Raw genomic sequence first — 22,322 nt, forward strand, 5'->3', positions numbered from 1 at the left:
CTACGCAACTAATCTACCGAAAGGAGGATTAGCTAAAAATAGATTACCCCAGTGGCTACACTTCGTAAAATATATATTTAGCTGTAAAGCCTTTGGGATGATCTAATGCTGCAAAAGACAAGTGTATAAATACAGTAAAAAACAAACTGTTGGAGGAACAGGGTCAAGCAGCATCTGTGGAGGGTCATTGTCAAACATTGTTTGGGTTGGGACCCAGATTACACCAGTTGCAATCTCCAAAGTACAAATACAAATCATTGTCTGTAGAGCCATTTGGTTAAACAAATTTACCATCTACCTCATCGGAGATCCTCGGACTATCTTTAATCGAACTTTTCGTTGCACTAACCATTGCATCCTTTATCCTTTATCTGTACACTGTGGATGGCCCGATTGTTATCATGCATTGTCTTTCCGCTGACTGGTTAGCACACAACAAAAAAGCTTTTCAATGTACCTCGTACACATAATAATAATTTAAACTAAAAAATTCAGCTTGTATTTACTACATTAGCTCTAAATTACACTGCCTTTGATAAATTTGATAATGTTGCTTTCATATTGCATCATGTGGGGCCTAGTACAGACATTGTGGGCCGAAGTGCCTGTTCTTGTGCTGTACTGTTTGTTGTATGTTCAACGTTTTCATGAATTGCAAACCTGTCGCCGTTTCAAAGAAGGCAAACCGAGCTAATTTAGATAATTTTTTAAACTTTAATACTTTCCCATAATCAAATGGAGATATTGAATTTAGCAAAGGTTAATAGTAACCACATGGATAATAAATTTGGCTGTGGCAGACATAAAGACATTAACACTGCCTCATGGTTGTGCTCAATGGCAATCTAACTGATTTAACAAAATGGGTATGCACAAAGCCAAGTAACAACTTTTGCCCAAAGTGTTGCTGTTTGACTGGCCCTCACTTTGGCAAAAGGTCAGACCTTAACAATAGGGGCAGTATCAATGACTCAGCGGTAGAGTTGCTGCCTTACAGCGTAGGGACCCGGTTTGATCCTGACCTCAGGTGCTGTCTGTACGTTCTCTCTGCAAACGCGTAGGTTTCTCCCCAGGTGCCCTAGTTTTCTCTCACACTCCAAAAATATGCAAAGATAGTTTAGAGAGGTTAAATAGCTACTGTACGTTGTCCCTAATGTGTAGGATAGAACTAGTGCACGGGTGATTGTTGTGCGACACGGACTCAGTGGACCAAAGGGTCCTTTTCCATTCGCTATCTTTAGACTTTAGCGTTTAGAGATTCAGGATGGAACCCACACTGACCAGTGATCACCCTGTACACTAGCACTTTCCTACACACTAGGGACAATTTATGATTTACAGAAGCCAATTAACCCTCTAAACTTTCTCTAAACTAAACTAAACTGGGCAACGCTGCGTTGTCTCACACAATAACTATAAGATGGGTTGTGTAAAAAGTGTGAAAGAACATTTCTAACATTTGTATATAGTAAGTTAAATTGGACAAACCTATCTCACATATAACCTAATTGCTCATTCATGAGTCAATTCAATACGCCTGTCAGGTGTCCTCCATTTAGTTCATAAGTCAAATGAGCAGAGTTAGACCATTCGGCCCATTGAGTCTACTCCGCTATTTAATCATGGGTGATCTATCTTTCCCTCTCAACCCCATTCTCCTGCCTTCTTCCCATAAACCCGACACCCTTACTAATCAAGAATCTGTCACTCTCCTCCTTAACAATACCCAATGACCTGGCATCCACAGCCATCTGCGGCAATGAATTCCACAGATTCATCACCCGCTGACTAAAGAAGATTTAGAACTCCAATTCAGCAGTGAATTTAAATTATCATTTAATTTAGTCGAGGATGGAGTGGTGTACGAACCTTCGCCCAGGTGTTGCAGGACTTGTACCTTCTGTAACGGATCCATCGGCGTCGGCGGACACAAGAGTTCCACCGCTTGCTTTTTGTGTAAGTGGCTGGGAAATCAATTGCGTAAGTCCAACCCTGGAAGGCAAACAAACAGATTTGGGTGTTAAATTACAGGTTTTCACATTTTAATATCGCAAGATCAACAGCACTAGGCAGAAAGGAAAAAGGTAGGATTCCGTCTGCAAACAGTTTGGCAACAACTTTTCCAAATGCATCTGAAATCAGAAATCCACTTCCAAAGGTAGTATGTGCCAAAGGGAAATTAACACTGATAAAAGGCAGAAAAGTGTAAAATTCACATTTTATTTTGGCAGTGCAAATTCAATACAGTAAAATTTAAACTGTTATAATGAATTTACACTCTGCCAGAATAAGTAAGAGTGACAAAAGGAGCTCACATTGTACTTAGGCAAAAAAAATGATGCAAAGTACTGGACTAACTCAGCGGGCAGGCAGCATCTCTGGAGAACATGGATAGGTAACGTTTTGGATCTGGACCCTTCAGACTCAATCCAAGTTTTGATTAGGCAACTTAGTCAACATAAGTTTAATAGTCATAGCAACGGAATTAGGCCATTTGGCCATTCGAATCTACTCTTCACATCAATAATGGTTGATCTATCTGTCTCTTTCAACCCCATGGACATGTTGGGTTGAAGGGCCTGTTTCCATACTGTATAACCATACTGTATGTCAGTTTCATTAAGTGTTAAACCATTCAGCTATGTACAACCACAGGAGAAATGGTAGTAATTTGCCAAGGCTTTTATGAGAGCACGTTCTAAACCAGAAGGTCAACAGATGTTCAGGAATGCCACCACCCAAAGACCTACTCCAAGTCACCCATCATCTGTCATGTCTGACTGGAGGGCAGAGCTTTAAGGTGAGTGGGGTAACGTTTAAAGGAGATGTGCAGGGCAACTTTCTTTTTCTTTCTTTTTTTAATTCTTGTTCCAACAACTGGATCACACTGCCTGGGGTGGTGGTGGAGGCAGATGCAATAGTGGTATTTAGAGTGCCCTCCATAATGTTTGGGACAAAGACCCATCGTTTATTCATTTGCCTCTGTACTCCACAATGTGAGATTTGTGATAGAAAAAAATCACATGTGATTAAAGTGCACAGTCAGATTTTATTAAAGGGTATTTTTATCGATTTTGGTTTCACATGTAGAAATTACAGCTGTGTTTACACATAGACCCCAATTTCAGGGCACCATAATGTGTGGAACACATGGCTTCACAGGCATTTGTAATTGCTCAGGTGTGTTCAAATGCCTCCTTAATGCAGGTATAAGAGAGCTCTCAGCACCTAGTCTTTCCTCCAGTCTTTCCATCACCTTTGGAAACTTTTATGCTGTTTATCAACATGAGGACCATAGTTGTGCCAATGAAAGTCAAAGAATTATGCGATTGAGAAACAAGAATAAAACTGTTAGACACGTCAGCCAAACCTTAGGCTTATCAAAATCAACTGTTTAGAACATCAACAAAAAGAGAGCACTGGTGAGCTTACTAATCGCAAAAGGGACTGGCAGGCCAAGGAAAACCTCCACAGCTGATGACACAATAATTCTCTCTATAATAAAGAAAAATCCCCCGATGTGGATTTGTCAATGGCCAATGTCCGCAGAAGACTTTGTGAACAGAAATACAGAGGCTACACTGCAAGATGCAAACCACTGGTTAGCCGCAAAAATAGGCCAGGTTATAGTTTGCCAAGAAGTACTTAAAAGAACAACTGCAGTTCTGGAAAAAGGTCTTGTGGACAGATGAGATGAAGATGAACATATCAGAGTGATGGCAAGGGCAAAGTATGGAGGAGAGAAGGAACTGCCCAAGATCCAAAGCATACCACCTCATCTATGAAACACGGTGGTGGGGGTGTTATGGCCTGGGCATGTATGGCTGCTGAGGGTACTGGCTCACTTATCTTCATTGATGATACAACTGCTGATGGTAGTAGCATATGAATTCTGAAGTGCATAGACACATCCTATCTGCTCAAGTTCAAACAAATGCCTCAAAACTCATTGGCCGGCAGTTCATTCTACAGTAAGACAATGATCCCAAACATACTGTTAAAGCAACAAAGTTGCTAAGGGGATCAGGGGGTATGGAGAGAAGGCAGGTACGGGATACTGAGTTGGATGATCAGCCATGATCATATTGAATGGCGGTGCAGGCTCAAAGGGCCGAATGGCCTACTCCTGCACCTAATTTCTATGTTTCTATGTTTTTCAAAGCTAAAAAATTGCCATCAATCACCCGATCTGAACCCAGTTGAGCATGCCTTTTATATGCTGAAGAGAAAACTGAAGGGGACTAGTCCACAAAACAAGCATAATCTAAAGATGGCTGCAATACAGGCCTGGCAGAGCATCACCAGAGAAGACACCCAGCAACTGGTGATGTCCATGAATCGCAGGCTTCAAGCAGTCATTATATGCAAAGGATATGCAACAATATACTAAACGAGACTACTTTCATTTACATGACATTGCTGTGTCCCAAACATTATGGCGCCCTGAAATGGGGGGGAATATGTATAAACACTGCTGTAATTTTTTACATGGTGAAACCAAAATATATAAAAATGGCATTTATTAAAATCTGACAATGTGCACTTTAACCACATGTGTTTTTTTCTATTACAAATCTCAAATTGAGGAGTGCAGAGGCAAATAAGTAAATGATGGGTCTTTGTCCCAAACATTATGGAGGGCACTGTAAGAGGCTTTTGGATAAGCACCTCTTTCACTGTAGCTCAGTACATGTGACAATAAACTAAACCGATTAACCTCCAGAGAGACTTGTTAACCTATAGGGAGAGGTTGGGCAGGCTACGGCCTCATTCATGGAGCACAGGAGGCTGGGGAGTGATCTTGTAGAGGTGTATAAAATCATGAGGGGAACAGAAAGGGTGAATGCACAGTCTTTTACTTAAGATTATGGAATCAAGAACTAGAGGATCTTGGTTTAATGCGAAAGGGGAAAGATTTAATAGGAACCTGCTGGATATGGAATATGGAATAATATGCCAGAGGAAGAAGTAAGGTAAGTATTCTAATCGTATTCAAAATACATTTTGACATGAACATGGATAGGGAAGGTTTAGAGGGATATGGGCCAAATGGGACACCATAGTCAGCATGTACAAGTTGGGCCAAAGGGCCTGTTTCTGTGTTGTATGACTGTACATACTTAGGATTTGATTGAATTCATAAATAAATGCAAAAAATGATTGAATGAGCAAGCAGTGGCACAGCTGGTAGAGCTGCTGGCTCACAATGCCAGAGACTCGGGTTCGAACCTGACCTTGGGTGCTGTCAGTAAGGAATTTGCATCCTCTCTATAACTGCATGAGTTTCCTCCGGGTGCTCTCATTTCCTCCCACATCCCAAAGATAGTGGGTTTGTTGGTTAATTGGCCTCTGCAAATTGTCCCTAGTGTGTAGGGAATGGATGTGAAAGAAGGACAACATAGAACTAATGTGGACGGATGATCGATGGCCTGTGTGAACTAGGTGGGCCTGTTTCCGTGCTGTATCTCTAAAACTAAAAAAGATGCCTTGATTATCTCTGCCTGTATTAATATCGCTGCCAAGCTGATACAATATGAAGTTATTCATGAAAATCTCTTACCCCTTTTTCTGTCGGCTCTCCTCCAATATTTTCATCCACGTACCAATTGGACTCCCACTCCCAATGTTGCGTTGCAAGTTTAAATTCTTTGATCGGCTGATGCTTTAGTCCTGTAACATCACTCCACTGCCAGCGATCACTGGGGAGCAGATGATCACTGAAACCATCCACAGGATTCCAGCGCTACATAAAACAGACCAAACAAATCCGAGGCATGACCCACATAGAAACTACATCCTCCAACAGTTTGTTTTATACCTTTTTAAAAAGTCTTGTTACCTCTACTGCAACATATTACAATCACAATTATAAATATTGTCTGATCAAGGGTGGCACAATGGTAAAGTTGCTGCCTTATAACACCAGAGACCTGGGTTCAATCCTGACGACGGGTGCTGTCTGTATGAAGTTTGTACGTTCTCCCTGTGACCACATGGGTTTTCTTCGGGGGAGCTCCGGTTTCCTCCCACATTCCAAAGAAGCACAGGTTTGCAGGTGAACTGACTTTGGTAAAAAATGTAAATTGTCCTTCGTGTGTAGGATAGTGCTAGTGTACGGGGTGATCACTGGTCGGCACTGACTTGGTGGACAGAAGGACCTTTTTCCATGCTGTATCTCTAAACTAAACTAAAACTATTTCTATGGTCATTGCTGCATGTATAAGCAACGGGATAAGAAATTTATGTCTGTTCAGGGAGAACATTGCTGGTATTTAGATAGAAATGTTTTCTTTTATGTTGATATAGCACAGTCAATCCTAAAGGGCCAGGTGTTATGTCATCAAAGATGTAGTGAAATCATCATTCTGTTTAGATTCTCGAGAACAGGGCTAAAATAGATTAATCTAGCAGAAGCTAAAATAAGTGCAGAGAAGATTTAGTTTACTTTAATTTTTTGTCATGTGTACCAATTACAATCAAGCCGTCCACAGTGTACAGATGCAAGATAAAGGGAATAACTTTTAGTGCAAGATAAGATACAGTAAATTCCGATTAAATAATTAATCTCGATTAAATTCCGATTAAAGAATAAACCAAGGGTCTCCAATGAGGTAGATGGGAGGGCAGGACCGTTCTCCAGTTGGTGATAGGAAGGTTCCGTTGCTTGAATACAGTTGGGAAGAAATAATCCTTGAATCTGGAGGCGTGCGTATTCACACTTCTCGCTGTGGTAGCATGTAGTGAGGCAATGGAAGGGAGGTTGGTTTGCGTGATGGTCTTTGCTGTGTCCACAATCCTGTGCAATTTATTACGGTTTCCGAGGATGTTGCCAGAATCTGAGGGCTTGAGCTACGAGGAGAGGTTGAGCAGGCTAGGACTATTCATAGAAACATAGAAATTAGGTGCAGGAGTAGGCCATTCGGCCCTTCGAGCCTGCACCGCCACTCAATATGATCATGGCTGATCATCCAACTCAGTATCCCGTACCTGCCTTCTCTCCATACCCCCTGATCCCCTTAGCCATAAGGGCCACATCTAACTGCCTCTTAAATATAGCCAATGAACTAGCCTTAGCTACCTTCTGTGGCAGATAATTCCAGAGATTCCAGAATTCCTTGGAGAGCAGGAGGCTGAGTGGTGATCTTATAGAGGTGTATAAAATCATGAGGGGAATAGATAGGGTGAATGTATAAAGTATTTTACCCAGGGTAGGAGAATCAAGAACCAGAGGGCATAGGTTTAAAATGAGAGGGAAAAGGTATAATAGGAATCTGAGGAGCAATTTTTTCACTCGGAGGGAGGAGCTAGTTAAGGCAGGTATTATAACAGTATTTAAAGGACACTTATGTGTTGGAAGGAACTGCAGATGCTGGTTTAAACACAGTTAGACACAGAAAGCTGGGGTAACTCAGCAGGTCAGACAGCAACTCTGGAAGAAAAGAATAGGTAATGTTTTGGGTCGAGACCCGTCTTCAGACACTTAGAAAGGTACATGGATAGAAACATAGAAACATAGAAATTAGGTGCAGGAGTAGGCCATTCGGCCCTTCGAGCCTGCACCGCCATTTAATATGATCATGGCTGATCATCCAACTCAGTATCCCGTACCTGCCTTTTCTCCATACCCTCTGATCCCCTTGGCCATAAGGGCCACATCTAACTCCCTCTTAAATATAGGATAGGAAACGTTTAGATGGAGATGGGACTAGCTTAAATGAGGTATCTTGGTCGATATGGACGAGTTGGACTGATGGGCCTGTTCCCGTGCTGTATGACTCTTTGACTAAATCCGAGATATTTTTTTAAATTATTCTAATTGAAATTTTCAAACAGTTTATTTATCTCGCATTTTATTGGGGGAGGGAGAGGGAAAACTGCTATTTACCCACAGATTTATTTAGTTTAGCGTGGAAACAGGCCAAACCACCTGACCCCGAGGCAAATCTATAAATTTTACTTTAGACTTTGGAGATACAGCACGGAAACAGGCAACTATATTAACGTACAAACTCTGTATAGCTCACATCCGTAGTCAGTCAGGATTGAACCAGCACCTCTGGCTCTGTAAGGCAGCAGTTCTACCACTGCACCACTGTGCCTGCTCTTGAGACAAGGTTGATACTTGCTCAAGCATATTTATTTACTTTGGCATGGAACCAAGCCCTTTGGCCCAACGAGTCCACACCGATCATCATTCGCCCGTTCACACTAATTCTATGCATTCGCACTTTCATATCCACTCGTCACACATTTAGCAGTAATTTACAGAAGCCAATTAACCAATAAACCTGCATGTCTTTGGGGTGTGGGAGGAAACCCACGCGGTCACAGGGAAAACCTGCAAACTCCGCACAGAAAGAATTCAAGGTCAGGATCGATTACGGTCTCTTGTGTCGTGAGGCAGCAACTTTACCTGCTGCGCCACCTAGGCTGACATTATTTGAAGAATTACAACATTTATTTAGTCAGTGCACCTGATTTTCATAGGTCTCTTCTTGGTATCGGATGGGAACTTCGTTTGCATGGACATAGACGTAGATTTGTTGGTCGCATGCAATTCCCCAACAGCACTGCTTGCCAGCTGCCAGTCTCTTGAATTCTAAACTTGCATCTTTGCACAGCTCCCAGTACTGGCTGGCTGTAGAGAGAGTGTACACGCTGCCGTGGACATCCACAGCCCACAACAGAGAGCTGGGCATGACTGCCTCTAATAAAACAAAATATAAAATACATCAGTAATCCAGATTTGCCAGCAGTGGGAAACCTCCCAATCATACATTCCCAACTTTTCATGGTCAAACTGAGAAAGATACAATTGGCTGATTTACCATGTTACCCCAATCAATTACCCAACATCAGAAATTATAATCAAATTGTTTTATGAACTAGTGGAACATTTAGGAACATGATTCATATCTAATGGCACTGCAATTGGTTCTCCAATTCCCAGCTTCAAATTTGTAAGTTTCGCCTCTGAATAATCATAGAACATGGAACAGTACAGGCCTGTCAGCCCACAATGACTGTACCAAATATGATGCTAAAATAAACAGAACTCCTCTGCTTGCATGTGATCCGTATCCCTCCATTCCCTGAATATCCATGTGCCTATCTAAAAAGTCACTTTAACGCCATTATCATATCTGCCTGCATCTCCTGGCTGCACGTTCCAGGCACCCACCACTCGGTGTAAAATCAAATCTTGCCACACTCATCTGTTTTAAGCTTGGTCCCTTTCACCTTAAAGCTATGCCCACTAGTCTTTGATATTTCCACCCCAGGCGAAAAAATGCTTCTGAGCGTCTACCCTGTCTATAACTCTCAAAATATTATATAGCTCCATAAGGTCTCTCCACAACTTTCAACGCTCCAGAGAGAACAATCCAAATTTATCCAACCTCTCTTTACAGCTAATACCCTCTAATCCAGACACCATCATGGTAATCCACTTCTATCACCTCTCCACGGCCTTTACATACATCCTTTAATGGTGTGACTAGAACTGCACATATTACTCCAAATCCGGTCGAACCACATTTTTTATAAAGCTGCAACATGACTTTCTGAATTTTATACTCAATGCCTTGTCACTTGAAAGCAAGCATACCATACAGTTCCTATAACACTACCTATTTGTGTTGCCACTTTCAAGGAACTATAGACTTGGACCCCAAGATCCTCTGTATATCAATGGTTTTAAGGGTCTTGACATCAACTGTGTAGTTTCTGCTTACATTCGTCCTCCCAAAGTGCAATACCTCACATTAGCTTGGATTAAATTCCATCTGCCATTTCTCCGCCCATATATCTGTAACTGATCTACATCCCACTGTATCCTTTGACAGCCTTCCTCACTGTCTGCAATGCCACCAATTTAGGTGTCGCCTGAAAAATTAATAGCCAACCCAACTACACTTAATACAAATCAATTATATGCATCACAAACAGCAGAGGTCTCAGCACACTCCTATCTTAATCTTCTGGATCTGCCCACCACGAGGGACTTTATCAAATGCCTTGCTAAAATCCATGGCGACAACACACACTGCCCTACCCTAATGAATCACCTTTTACACTCCTCAAAAATCTCAATTAAGTAAATATGACATGACCTGCCATGGACAAAACAATGCTAACAGTCCCTAGTAATCCATTTCTTTTCCAAATGCAAATAAATCCTTTCCCGAAGAAACTTATTTGATAACTACCCCATCAGTGATGTGGTATTTATAATTACTGAATGTATACATTCTGTATTAGGACGAAGGGCCTTTATTTCGTGCTGTATGACTCTAAACCGTATATGCTGTGTGCTTCATGTGAATAAGGAATTTCATTGTGTCTTAATGTATATTACAGTAAACTAAGCTGAAACTTAATATAATGATCTACCCCCACAAACTGGGGGGGGGGGGGGGGGGGGTGGTGGGTGAAGATAACATGAGCGGGTAAAGCTTTAATAGGAACCCGATGGATAACCATTCTTTCAGCGGGTGGTGAGTATATGGGACGGGCTGCTAGGAGGGTAATTGAGGCAGGTACAGTAACAACACTCAAAAGACTTTGGTGAGGTACACAGATAGGTAAGGTTTAGAGGGATATGTGGCAAACATGGGGAAGTAGAATTAGCTTAGATGGTGTATCTTGGTGGGCATGGACCAGATGGCCTGTTTCCATGCTGTATGCCTAAGACCTCAGTTTTTACCATACAAGCACACTTCCTTCTTTGAACTTCTACTCACTGGTGGAAACAGTGCTCGCTCGGTGAATGCAACTTTTAATTTTGAACCATGGGATTTGTGTGTGATCTGTGGTTACACCCTGAAGCTGGGACCTTGAAGTCTTCCAATCAAGATAGCTACTGCCATAACAATCGTACTGTCAAAACAAAACTCGCCAGTCAGCGAGTTAAACTATTTCCTTTATCATATTTACTCAGAATTGACTAACTTTTTGATTAGTTTCTGAGTCTTAACAGCTATATCTCAGCCACTCTCTTCAATGTTTTTTTTCAGCTGATGAAAAGACATGCACAATATTTATACTAATCTATATTCTTAGTAATTATATTTTGGCCAATTTGTGAGGCCACATTTGGAGTATTGTGTTCAGTTTTGTTCACCAAGTAACAGGAAAGATGTTGTTAAGTTGTTAAGATGTAAAGGGTGCAGAGATTTACAAGGATGTTGCCAGGACGGGGGCTTGAGCTACAGGCTTCATTCTGTGGCGCACAGAAGGACGAGGGGTGATCTTATTGAGGTGTACAAAATCATGAGAGCAATGGGTGGGGCGAATGCACAGAATCTTTTACCCAGAATAGAGGTATCGAGAACAAGAGGGCGCAAGTTAAAGGTGAGAGGGGAAAGATTTACTAAGAACCCGAGGGGAAACATTTGCACAAAAAGCGTGATGGGTATATGGGACAAGCTACTAGATGAGATGATGCAGGTATTATCACATAATTTAAAAGACATTTGTATGGGTATGTGGGTAAGAAAGGTTTAGAGGGATGGGACTCTCATAGATGGGGCATCTTGGTCAGCATGTACGAGTAGGGCTGAACGGCCTGTTTCCATGCTGGAGGACAATGAGTCAAATATTCTTTAAAATCCAGCACTTTTATAGTTCTCTGAAACAAACCTCTGTGGGTGTTCAGAAACTGGAGGGCGAACATTGATTGAATTTTGGACACTCCAGGAAGAAAAGGGTTAATTAGGTGAGCACGTGCACCAGAAATAGTGGTGGAGCAAGCTAGAGAAACCACCGCTTCTTTTTCTTATCTTCTTAAAGCATGACTTCCTCTTTGAGAAGTTACAATCAAAAGATGCCTCTTCACCCAAACTCCTTCAACATCCTCTCCATCCCACATTCTTTCATTGCCTGCTCCATTGCCAGTGAAGTCACAAGCAAACTGGAGGAACAGCACCTCGTATACCGCTTGGCTAGCTTACAGAATTGTTATATGTACCAAAAGCGAAACAATAGATGAGAAAGTGGGATAATGTTGGACTAGTGTGAACGGGTGATTAATGGTCGGCACGGACTCGTTGGGCCGAAGGCTTCATCAGTCATATCCTATACTTGGGAACAAGGTTGTTCACTATCATTATGAGGTATTACAGGGGCAGGAGAGTGGGATATTACAAGCTATACTATTCTTGGGGTGTGGCTGGAAAATGGAGGTCAACCACTTGGTGCCCATTCTTAAATGGTGTGCCCCTCATTCTCGGGGCACCTATTTCTAACTCAAAATGCGTCCTCATGCAGTCTGTCCTAAAAGGGCAGTAATCTACTGTCTATAAATAAGTGATTTCGAGATGATCTTTAGTTGGCAGTCTTTAACTAGGTCAGAGCCCGCTACAGAAGGCTCCATTTATAAATCCATTAGAGGTCAGTTACACGCTTAAGATCCTCAATGACTCTGCATTGCTCAATTACCTAACATGGCGTAATATGGGGAGAGATTAACAGCACAAAGACTTGGAGGAATAATTTCCAAATAGGTTAATGCCTACTTTTTTTGCAGCATGGGAGCAGGCCATTTAGCCCACCACATACATGCCGACCAGTGGGCACCCATCTGTATCAACACCACCTCCCAGCACTTGGCCCAGGTGAATCAAGTCCTCATGTAGAGGCTTCTTAAATACTCTCAGTGATTCTGCTTTTTATCACAGGTAGATTAAAATGCTGGAGAAATTCAGCGGGTGAGGCAGACTCTAGGTCAGGACACTTCTTCAGACTGATGTGGGGGTGGGGGCAGGAAAAAGAAAGAAAGAGGCGGAGACAGTGAGCTGCGGGAGAGCTGGGAAGGGGAGTGGAAAGAGGGAGAAAGCAAGGACTACCTGAAATTGGAGAAGTTAATGTTCATACCGTTGGGGTGTAAACTACCAAAGCAAAATATGAGGTGTTGCTCCTCCAATTTATGGTGGGACTCACTCTGGCCATGGAGAAGGCCCAGGACAGAAAGGTCGGATTCGGGGAGTTGAAGTGTTGAGCCACCGGGAGATCAGGTTGGTTATTGCGAACTGAGCAGTGAAGGGGATGGAAAATTGGTCGGGCCAGTTGCCAAAGAGCATTTTTATCTACTTTTGATTTTTCCAGCATCTGCAGTTCTTTCTTAAAAACTGCTTTTATCACTCTCTCTAGCCCTCCAGGTAAAGAAGGACCCCCTTAGAACCCTCCTAAATATCCTACCTCTTTTATCTTTATGTCCTATAGCTATATCTTCCATATCAGAAAAAACTCCCAACACATTCTTAAGGGCACCCTCTTTAAATCAAAATATCTACTTGGAGGGAATAACTCCAAAATCGATACCCCTACTTAAAGAAACTGTCTCCAAATCACTGTTTTACAGCATGGAAACAGGCCCTTTGCCCCCAACTTCTCCATTCCGACCAAGATATCCCATCTAAGCAAGTCCCATTTGCCTACATTTGGCCCATATCCCTCTAAACCTTTCCTATCCAATTACCTATCCAAATGCTGATAGTGTACCTACCTCAACTACTTATTCTGGCAACTCGTTCAATGTTGCCACCACCCTCTGTCTGAAAACATTGACCCTCGGGTTCCCGTTATATCTTGCCCCACTCACTTAGAACCCATGTCCTATGGTTCTTGATTCTCCAACTGTGGGTAAATGATTCTGTGCTTTCCCCCTCACGGATTCACATACACAAAAGGCACAATTTTAAAAACCAGTGAGGGCCCACAATGGGAGGGACCATCTCTAAATCAGTGCCCACACCCAGATCTTTCCTGGTCCCAGCACACTGATGTAATTATAAAGAAAGCATATCAGCGCCTCTACTTCCTGAGAAGATTACGGAGAGTCGGTATGTCAAGTAGGACTCTCTCGAACTTCTACAGGTGCACAGTAGAGAGCATACTGACTGGTTGCATTGTGGCTTGGTTCAGCAACTTGAACGTCCAGGAGCAGAAAAGAATGCAGAAAATTGTGACCACTGCCCAGTCCATCATTGGTTCTGACCTCCCCACCATCGAAGGGATCTGTCGCAGTCGCTGCCTCAAAAAAGCTGCCAACATCATCAATGACCCACACCATCCTGGCCACACTCATCTCTCCGTTGCCATCAGGCAGAAGGTACAGGAGCCTGAAATTTGGTACATCCAAGTTCAGGAACAGCTTCTTCCCCACAGCCATCGGGCTACTAAATACAACATCAAACACACTCTGGACTATAACAGCCTATTGAACTTTATCTGTTTATTTATGTGTATATATATGGGCTATGGTATATAAACACACTGATCTATTCTATATTTATGCCTACAATATTTTGTTGTGCTGCAGCAAGCAAGAATTTCATTGTCCTATCTGGGACACATGACAATAAACTCTCTTGACTTGACTTGAGAGACACTATAAACCCGTCAATGCCCACAGTTAAGAGGGGCATATCTGAACCAGCCTGTGCCCTCCTGGGGAATGTCTCTAAATCTGCACCCTCACCAGCAGGTACTGTCTCTAAACCAGTCACTACCCACAGTAAAAGGGACTGTCTCTAAACCAGCGGCCACTCCTAGAAGGACTCTCCAAACCAGTCAAGGTATAATAAGGACATCAAGAAATGAGTTAGTACCCACAGTTAAAGAGGCTGTCTCTAAATCAGTCCCATACTTGGAAGGTAGATACTTAGAAATGCTGGAGAAACTCAGCGGGTGAGGCAGCATCTGTGGAGCGAAGGAAATAGGAAACGTTTCGGGTCGAAACCCTTCTTGGAAGGACCGTCTTTCAGTCAGTGCCCACACCTGCAGAGACCATCTCTAAACCAGTCAGTGTCCACATTTAAAGGGACCGTCTGTAAACCAGTGCCCACACCTGGAGGAACTGTCTCTAAACCAGGCCACATGTTTAAGGGACCGTGTCTAAACTATTACCCGCAACAGGAGGCTGTCTCCAAACCATCGCCACAGGGACCGTCTCTAAACCATTGCCCACAGGTGTAAGGGACCGTCGCCAAATCGTAATCTACAACGCTGCTAATAATGTCAGAGTGAAGTGACGGAGCTAACATCTGCAAACCGCTCCCAGTACATTACCGCCAGCTCCGCGACAGCCGCCCAGCTCCTCGCCGCACCGACCCGATCAACATCCACCATCCAAGCCGGACGCGGCTTCCGGAACCTTCTCTCCTGACAACAGCCGATGCTCCGTGGAAGCCCCGCCTCCTGACACGCCATTGGTCTCTTCGCGCGCTTGATTGGCCGGCGACCCGTCCGTCAGGCTGGCGTCGTGACGCACTGCGTCATATGCAGATACGGGGGGCGGGGCCTGTCCTTGACAGCTGAGGGTGCAGGAAGGTAGGTGCCTGGTGTTGGGGCCATGGAACTGCCATGCCCACTGGACTGCCATGCCCACTGGAACTGCCATGCCCACTGGAACTGCCATGCCCACTGGAACTGCCATGCCCACTGGAACTGCCATGCCTACTGGAACTGCCATGCCTACTGGAACTGCCATGCCCACTGGAACTGCCATGCCTTCTGGAACTGCCATGCCCACTGGAACTGCCATGCCCACTGGAACTGCCATGCCCACTGGAACTGCCATGCCCACTGGAACTGTCATGCCCACTGGAACTGTCGTGCCTACTGAAACTGCCGTGGATACTGGAGCTGCCATAGCTACTGGGGTTTTAGGGCTGTTGGGGGCTCATGGAGCAGTCATGGGTACTGGGGTTTTAGGGATGTTTGGCCTGAATGGACTGGTGGGTTGTTGGACTGTTGGGTTGTTGGACCATTTTTTTAATCAAGTATTTACAAAAATGATATGTGCAGTACAAAACAATACAAACAAACCCACCACCATGATACAAAGTAAAATAAACATTCTTAAATTCTGAATATTAAATAACTATTTCCCCATCGTTATTGAGGATACTTTCCACCCCACAGCGTGTCCAAAGATGAGGATGGTGGGTGTGAAGTTCAGCCAGAAGGCAAGGAGCAGCCCCTTTAGATGTTGGAACAGGGGCTGCAACCTCACGCACTCCATATACACGTGGAATACAGACTCTCTCAGCCCGCACAAGTGGCAGGTGGCTGGCGAGTCTGTGAACCGCGAGAGAAACGGGTTGCACGGGGCGCCTCGGTGCAGTACCCTCCACCCCAGGTCCCCAATGTAGAGGTGGAGAATCCCTGCATAGAGGGACCCCCACTGGTGGGCCCTCTCATGCCCACAAGGCAACACCGACCTCCACTTTGTGTCCAGAACTGTTAGACCGTTGGGTTGTTGGAATGTTGGGTTGTTGTGAGATCATAGGATGACAGATCTTAGGTTGGTTTGGAGACACGATATGGAAAAAGACTCATCAGTCCACCAAGTTCATGCCAACTATTAATTACCCTTAATTACTCCAGAAACATAGAAACATAGAAATTAAGTGCAGGAGTAGGCCATTCGGCCCTTCGAGCCTGCACCGCCATTCAATATGATCATGGCTGATCATCCAACTCAGTATCCCGTACCTGCCTTCTCTCCATACCCCCTGATCCCCTTAGCCACAAGGGCCACATCTAACTCCCTCTTAAATATAGCCAATGAACTGGCCTCAACTACCCTCTGTGGCAGAGAGTTCCAGAGATTCACCACTCTCTGCGTGAAAAAAGTTCTTCTCATCTCGGTTTTAAAGGATTTCCCCTTTATCCTTAAGCTGTGACCCCTTGTCCTGGACTTCCCTAACATCGGGAACAATCTTCCTGCATCTAGCCTGTCCAACCCCTTAAGAATTTTGTAAGTTTCTATAAGATCCCCTCTCAATCTTCTAAATTCTAGAGAGTATAAACCAAGTCTATCCAGTCTTTCTTCATAAGACAGTCCTGACATCCCAGGAATCAGTCTGGTGAACCTTCTCTGTACTCCCTCTATGGCAAGAATGTCTTTCCTCAGATTTGGAGACCAAAACTGTACGCAATACTCCAGGTGTGGTCTCACCAAGACCCTGTACAACTGCAGTAGAACCTCTCTGCTCCTATACTCAAATCCTTTTGCAATGAAAGCTAACATACCATTCACTTTCTTTACTGCCTGCTGCACCTGCATGCCTACCTTCAATGACTGGTGTACCATGACACCCAGGTCTCGCTGCATCTCCCCCTTTCCCAATCGGCCACCATTTAGATAATAGTCTGCTTTCCTATTTTTGCCACCAAAATGGATAACCTCACATTTATCCACATTATACTGCATCTGCCAAACATTTGCCCACTCACCCAGCCTATCCAAGTCACCCTGCAGTCTCCTAGCATCCTCCTCACAGCTAACACTGCCCCCCAGCTTAGTGTCATCCACAAACTTGGAGATATTGCCTTCAATTCCCTCATCCAGATCATTAATATATATTGTAAATAGCTGGGGTCCCAGTACTGAGCCTTGGGGTACCCCACTAGTCACTGCCTGCCATTGTGAAAAGGACCCGTTTACTCCTACTCTTTGCTTCCTGTTTGCCAGCCAGTTCTCTATCCACATCAATACTGAACCCCCAATGCCTTGTGCTTTAAGTTTGTATACTAATCTCTTATGTGGGACCTTGTCAAAAGCCTTCTGGAAGTCCAGATACACCACATCCACTGGTTCTCCCCTATCCACTCTACTAGTTACATCCTCGAAAAATTCTATAAGATTCGTCAGACATGATTTACCTTTCGTAAATCCATGCTGACTTTGTCCAATGATTTCACCACTTTCCAAATGTGCTGCTATTCCATCTTTAATAACTGACTCTAGCAGTTTCCCCACTACCGATGTTAGACTAACTGGTCTGTAATTCCCCATTTTCTCTCTCCCTCCCTTCTTAAAAAGTGGGGTTACGTTTGCTACCCGCCAATCTTCAGGAACTACTCCAGAATCTAAAGAGTTTTGAAAGATTATTACTAATGCATCCACTATTTCTGGAGCTACTTCTTTAAGTACTCTGGGATGCAGCCTATCTGGCCCTGGGGATTTATCGGCCTTTAATCCATTCAATTTACCCAACACAACTTCCCAGCTAGGAGTAGTAGGAGAACTTTGTGTCCTTTTGCTTACAGATAGCCGCCAGTTTAACATACGCCCGTCTGCTAAATCTATACTACACAATTTAGAAAAGCCAATTAACCTACAAACCCACATGTCTTTGGAATGTGGGCGGAAACCGGAGCATCCGGAGAATACCCATGTGGTCACACGGAGAATTATGAACTCTGTACAGACAGCACCCATGGTTAGGATCAATCGTGGGTCTCTGGCGCTGTAAGGCAGCAACCCTATTGCCGTGCCGCTGTGCCACCTATCCATGTCCGCCTGACCCGCTGAGTTACTCCACCACTTTTTGTCCTTTTGCTTCAAGATAGCTGTCTGATTTTTTACAGTATTTTGAAAGATTCTGTTAATATATTTGCTTGCCAGTAGAGATATTTGCAAGCTCAATGTGATCACATTTGAAAGCAGCAGTTGGCAGCAGAGTAGGAGGTGACAATTCTGATTCCAAGTTGGTATCCATCTGGCTTGGTAGGACTTAGAACAGTACAGCACAGGAACGCCCTTCGGCGCACAATGTCTGAGCCAAACATGATGCCTGCACAAGATCCAGAACCCTCCATACCCTGTCTAAAAGCCTCTTAAACATCACTACCTTATCTGTCTCACCCTTGGATTTCCTATTACCGATGAGGCTCACCGGCCTATAATTCTGTCTTATGAAGGGGACCAAGTTGAGAATTAGCAATGCCAGCATGTCCTGTCTGAAAGTAACCAGCCTGAATATGTTCAACGGTACTTTATTGTCACATGTTTCTTGATACAGTGAAATTCCTTCTTTGCATTTGGTTCAGTCACAATCTTACTATACATGGGTACGATCATACTTTAAGTACAAGAGTGTAAGAATAGTAGATTACACTGAATAAGTACACAACAGTCGCCACGTTTCCGTCGCCATCTTGTACACGTAAAATTCAGAGTTGTTAAAAATGTAGAGTCTTAAACTTGACCATAAAGGCCTGTTATCCTGGTGGTGCAGAGGACGGCTTGGCCAGGCGATGCCGTCGGTGTCCTCCACCATTGCTCTGTGCCGTCGCAGGCCGCGTCTGATCCGCACGCTCGGCCTCTTGGAGCAGCGCTCGATCTAATCCAGCCCCAGGCTGCTGCAGGGCCTCCAGTGGCTCACTCCACCGACGCATCAACCCTGACACACAACCCGCAAACGTGCCGTCCACCCGCCTCAGGCGGTCACCGCTCAACCTCTGTGCCCCAGGGCGCCTCCCGCAACCGACCTCAGAACCCCCAGAACACCTCCAAGGGCACGGGAGGCGAGACCCCAGCAACTCACCGGCACAGAGGGTGAGATTGGGAGACAGAGTCCTGGAGACAAGTTCTCCCAAGTCATGAGTGTTGACCACAATGATTCAGGGCCTCTGTCACAGAATTGCCCTGAGCTCCAGCTTTCTTGCTCCCGATTTGCATTTCTAGCATAAAAAATGTTTATTTCACTTCCATTCTTTGAACAGAATTAGTTTTTATTCCGTATCTAGTCCCAGCTTCCTCTTCCCCCCTGTCCTCATGCTGTTTCCAGTAAGAGGTTCAGTAAATGACAAAATGCCAGGCACCTGCTGTCTGTTTTGTGGGTAGCCGCTAGAAATTAGTTCAAGACCAAACGACAGTGGTTGCAGCCTCACAGCGCCAGAGACCACGATTCAATCCTGACCACAGGTGCTGTCTGTACGGATTTTGGATGTTCTCCCCGTGATCGAGTTGGTTTTCTCCGGGTGCTTCGGGTTCCTCCCACACTCCAGACGTACAGGTTTGTAGGTTAATTGGCTTGGTAAAATTTTTAATTGTCCCTAGTGTGGAGGATAGTGCTAGGGTATGGGGACCGCTGGTTGGCACAGACTTGGTGGGCCAAATGGCCTGTGTCCGCACTGTATCATCAAACTAAAAATAGTGACTAGATATGCAGGCAGAAGTCTATCTACATAAGGCGCTGCTCAAGAAAGTGTTCAATGGTGCTATTATTATCACATGTGCAAAATGCAAAGGCACAGTGAAATTATTTTCTCACTAACAGTCCAGAAGAGTATTGTCATACCCAAGCACATCCCCGATTAGCAAATTAGAAAACAGAAATAGTCTACTGGCCCTGCATGCAAGAGTCGCCATGTTTTGGCAGCATCTTTACAGTTCAGTCCGCGCTCTAGTTGTTATGAGCGGAGCCCATTCCAGACGAGCCCCAGGCTGCTGTGGGGCCTCCAGCCCTAACCTTCCTAGGATGTGTGGATTGACCTATGAACCGACGTCCCTCTCCTCACCCGTCCACCCTGGGGTAGCCTCCCACTGCCCACCTTGAGGGTGCGGTAGACCCGACCCCGGTTCTCTCTCCTCTCTTACCGGCCTCGCTCCACGCTCGTCGCATCCACCGCCGTTGCCGGCTCCATCCTCCCAGATGGACTCTAGTCTTGTGGGGACAAGCAGGGGTCGGCTCGACTCGGCGGCTCCCCCTTTAGGCCGCGGCACTCTGGAACCTGGGAGCCTTTAAAATGTTTATTTCACAGAATTGTTTTTTAGTCGAAAAGGCACAACATAGGATGTACTTCCTACGGCAGCTGAGGAAGCACAATCTGCCACAGGCAATGATGGTCCAATTCTACACGGCCATCGTAGAGTCTGTTCTCACCTTCTCCATCATGGTCTGGTTTGGCTCAGCCACCAAGCACAACACCTGGAGGATGCAGCGAATCGTCCGATCAGCAGAGAAGTTTATTGGCTGCAACCTTCCCTCCATTGATGAACTATACACTGCAAGGGCCAGGAAGCGAGCGTGCCAGATCATCTCTGACCCCTCTCACCCTGGCCACAAACTCGTTGATCATCTCTGACCCCTCTCACCCTGGCCACAAACTCTGGAAGGCGACTCCGGATTGTCAAAGCTGCCACAGCCAGACTTAAAAACAGTTTTTATCCACGAGTAGTTGCTCTACTCAACAGCCAAAAATCTGTTGCCTCCCTTTGATCTGGTATTTTGTTGATTCACATGCTTGATCAATGGTGTTTTTTCATTAATGTTTTATTATTATTAATGTTTAGTGTTTTCTGAGTCATTCGTAACTGTCACTGTATGTCATGTTGTTACTTGTAGGCGGAGCACCAAGGCAAATTTCTTGTATGTGAATACTTGACCAATAAACCTTACTTACTTACTTACTTATTCTGTATTTCCTCTTCTCTCCCCTTCACATGCTGTTTTCAGTAAGGGGTTCAGTGAATGACTTGTTTCCTAATTGTGTTTTTGCACTAATGTTGTGTTTTTTGCAGTCTTTTTCATTCCATTATTTTGTTTAACTAATGTACAATTTATGTTTTCTCGTGTTGTTCAGTCTATGAGCCTGTGATGTTGCTGCAAGCAAGATTTTCACTGTTCCTGTACCTCACTGTACTTGTTCCTATGACATTATGCTCAATTATGTATGGCAGAGAGCATATTGACTGGTTCGGCAACTCGAATGCCCAGGAACGAAGAAGATTGCAAAAAGTGGTGATTACTGGCCGGTCCATCATGGGTACTAACTCCCCACCATCGAAGGGATCTACAGGAGTCATTGCCTCAAAAAGGCAGCCAGCATCAGAGCCCCACATCAGTGTGGCCACGCTCTCATATCAATCCTGCCATCGGGAGGAACGTAAAGGAGCCTGAAAACTGTAACGTCCAGGTTCCGGAGCAACCTCTTCTCAACTACCATCAGGCTATTAAACACTGCAACCTCCAAATAGGCTCCAAACTAAATAGATTAGGGGACATTATTTTTGACTTTGCACTACTATTGTCCATTTATTTGTAATTAAAAAAATATATATACTGAACTTTTTTTTAAGATAGACACAAAATCCTGGAGTAACTCAGCGGGATAGACAGCATCTCTGGGGAGAAGGAATGGTTGACGTTTTGGGTCGAGACCCTTCTTCTGAGACTATTCCTTCCTCCAGCTTCACAATTCGTATCTCTTCAATTATTTTGTCTCACACCTCCTGTCATTTCATCTCTGGCCTTTGCCCATCTGTCTATCAAACCCCCTACCAACCCCATACCTATCCTCATTACCTACTGGGCTTTGTCCTGCTCCTCCTCTCTTCCAGCTTTATTTCTCTCGCTCATACTAGGGTCCCAACCTAAAAAGTCACATATCCACTTCTCCAGCAATGGTGCCTGACCTGCTCAGTTAAAGGGACTGCCCTCCTCTTCTCCTGCCTTAAAGGGACCGCCTTCCTCTTCTGTCTTAAAGGGACCGCCTTCCTCTTCTGTCTTAAAGGGACCGCCTTCCTC

General features: G+C 44.4%; 1 protein-coding gene across 1 annotated transcript in view; it reads right to left on the bottom strand.

The window, feature by feature from the left end:
• Window positions 1-15,269, bottom strand: part of tecpr1a (tectonin beta-propeller repeat containing 1a) — a 72,467-nt gene extending 57,198 nt beyond the window's left edge. The window contains exons 1-4 of the mRNA XM_055651584.1: window positions 15,070-15,269; window positions 8,475-8,707; window positions 5,561-5,743; window positions 1,870-1,992 (exon numbers count right to left, since the gene is read on the bottom strand). Of these exons, the coding sequence (XP_055507559.1) occupies window positions 1,870-1,992; window positions 5,561-5,743; window positions 8,475-8,699 (531 nt within the window). The 5' untranslated portion in view covers window positions 8,700-8,707; window positions 15,070-15,269. The remainder of the gene's footprint in view (window positions 1-1,869; window positions 1,993-5,560; window positions 5,744-8,474; window positions 8,708-15,069) is intronic.
• Window positions 15,270-22,322: the final 7,053 nt, after the last annotated feature.

This window comes from Leucoraja erinacea, chromosome 20, assembly GCF_028641065.1.
Source record: "Leucoraja erinacea ecotype New England chromosome 20, Leri_hhj_1, whole genome shotgun sequence".
Classification (NCBI taxonomy): domain Eukaryota; kingdom Metazoa; phylum Chordata; class Chondrichthyes; order Rajiformes; family Rajidae; genus Leucoraja; species Leucoraja erinaceus.